At 34.2% G+C, this 1488-nt stretch overlaps 1 protein-coding gene across 1 annotated transcript in view; it reads left to right on the top strand.

The window, feature by feature from the left end:
* The window catches only part of RORB (RAR related orphan receptor B), a 71841-nt gene extending 71781 nt beyond the window's left edge, over positions 1 to 60 (top strand). Inside the window, exon 11 of the mRNA XM_007450995.1 lies at positions 1 to 60. This exon is cut by the window's left edge and continues 1 nt beyond it. Coding sequence (XP_007451057.1) covers positions 1 to 60 — 60 coding nt within the window.
* The last annotated feature ends 1428 nt before the right edge of the window (positions 61 to 1488 follow it).

Here is a 1488-nt window from a genome sequence, read left to right as displayed (position 1 = left end):
CTCTTTCCTCCGTTATACAAGGAGCTCTTTAATCCTGACTGTGCCACCGTCTGCAAGTGAAGGTGACGAGCGAACTGTCTCATAGTCATGGAATGCAGCACCATTAAGACAAAAGCAATGTGTTCATGAAGACTTAAGGAAAATGTCACTACTGCAACATTAGGAATGTCCTGCACTTAATACAATTATTTTTCACCGCTACAGTTTGAAGAATGTAAATATGCACCTGAGTGGGGCTCTTTTATTTGTTTGTTTGTTTTTGAAATGACCATAAATATACAAATATAGGACACTGGGTGTTACCTTTTTTTTAATTTTATTCAGGTATGTTTGGGGAGACAACTGTTTATAGAATTTTATTGTAGATATATACGAGAACAGAGCAGTACTTTACATGATTACTTTTCCTGTTGATTGTTCAAATATAATTTAAGAAAATTCCACTTAATAGGCTTAACGATTTCTATGTTTTTAGATAGCTGATGCATGTATAAATTTGTAGCTGTCTTGGAAAGCACTGTGCATGTATGTAATGAGTATATAATATCTGAGAATATTATATATGACTATTACTTATACATGCACATGCACTGTGGCTTAAAATACCATACCTACTAGCAAAGGAGGTTCAGTCAGGCACTATTATGTTATTTACCTTGTGTTATATGTTACCTTTATGTTAGACAATCAGGATTTTGTTTTCCCAGCCAGAGTTTTCATCTATAGTTAAGAGCAGAATGGTACCAATTCAGAAATGTCTACAAAGGAATAAATATAATGCATGACCTCTGTATAAAAACTCTGTTTCGATCAATGACATCAAAGCCTTGTCAAGATGGTACATATTGGAGAAAAAAAAAATAAGTATTTGGAGCCATTTTCCTGTTTTAAGAATTAGGCCACAGATAACATTGTGGAGTCCAGGGCTTTTTTGACCAAACAATAGATATTTCCACCAGGACACATAAAACAGGTTTTTTTTTTTTCCTTTGGATTTCAAGTTGTGAAAGAACCTTCATTTTGGTGCTTATTGTATCTTTAACAGAGAAATACAGTCTGTAGATTATGACCACCAGCAATTTTTTGCTAATAAAATTAGAGGAAAAGAGTAGGTCAGAGCCCAGGGTCCTAATGCCGTTTCATGTAAACATTTTTCCCTCTAACCATTTTTGTTTTCAAAGAAGAGGAAGAAAGAGAATATATACAAAGTAAAGAAGGAGTTCTTTATGTTCATTCTCTTTAATAAGTTTGTTAGAAAATGAAGCAATAAAGGGGGAGGCAGGACTTGCTATGTCCTTCTAGTCTGGGGTCTCTAAGTTTTTCAACTCCAAAATGCTGTATTATAAAAATATAGCAAAACCTTGATAGATTAGAATAAAAGACCTGGGTTATTCTACAGGACTAATACACCTCAAAGCCAAAACTATTTCCTGTGCCGTTTGAAATTGCATCATCCATCTAGCCGGGGATTATTTTTTTAGCAACTTT

Source organism: Lipotes vexillifer, unplaced genomic scaffold (genome assembly GCF_000442215.2).
Source record: "Lipotes vexillifer unplaced genomic scaffold, Lipotes_vexillifer_v1.1 scaffold204, whole genome shotgun sequence".
NCBI classification, from domain to species: domain Eukaryota; kingdom Metazoa; phylum Chordata; class Mammalia; order Artiodactyla; family Lipotidae; genus Lipotes; species Lipotes vexillifer.
The sequence above is the reverse complement of the archived record's forward strand: the minus strand, read 5'-3'. Positions and strand labels throughout refer to the sequence as shown.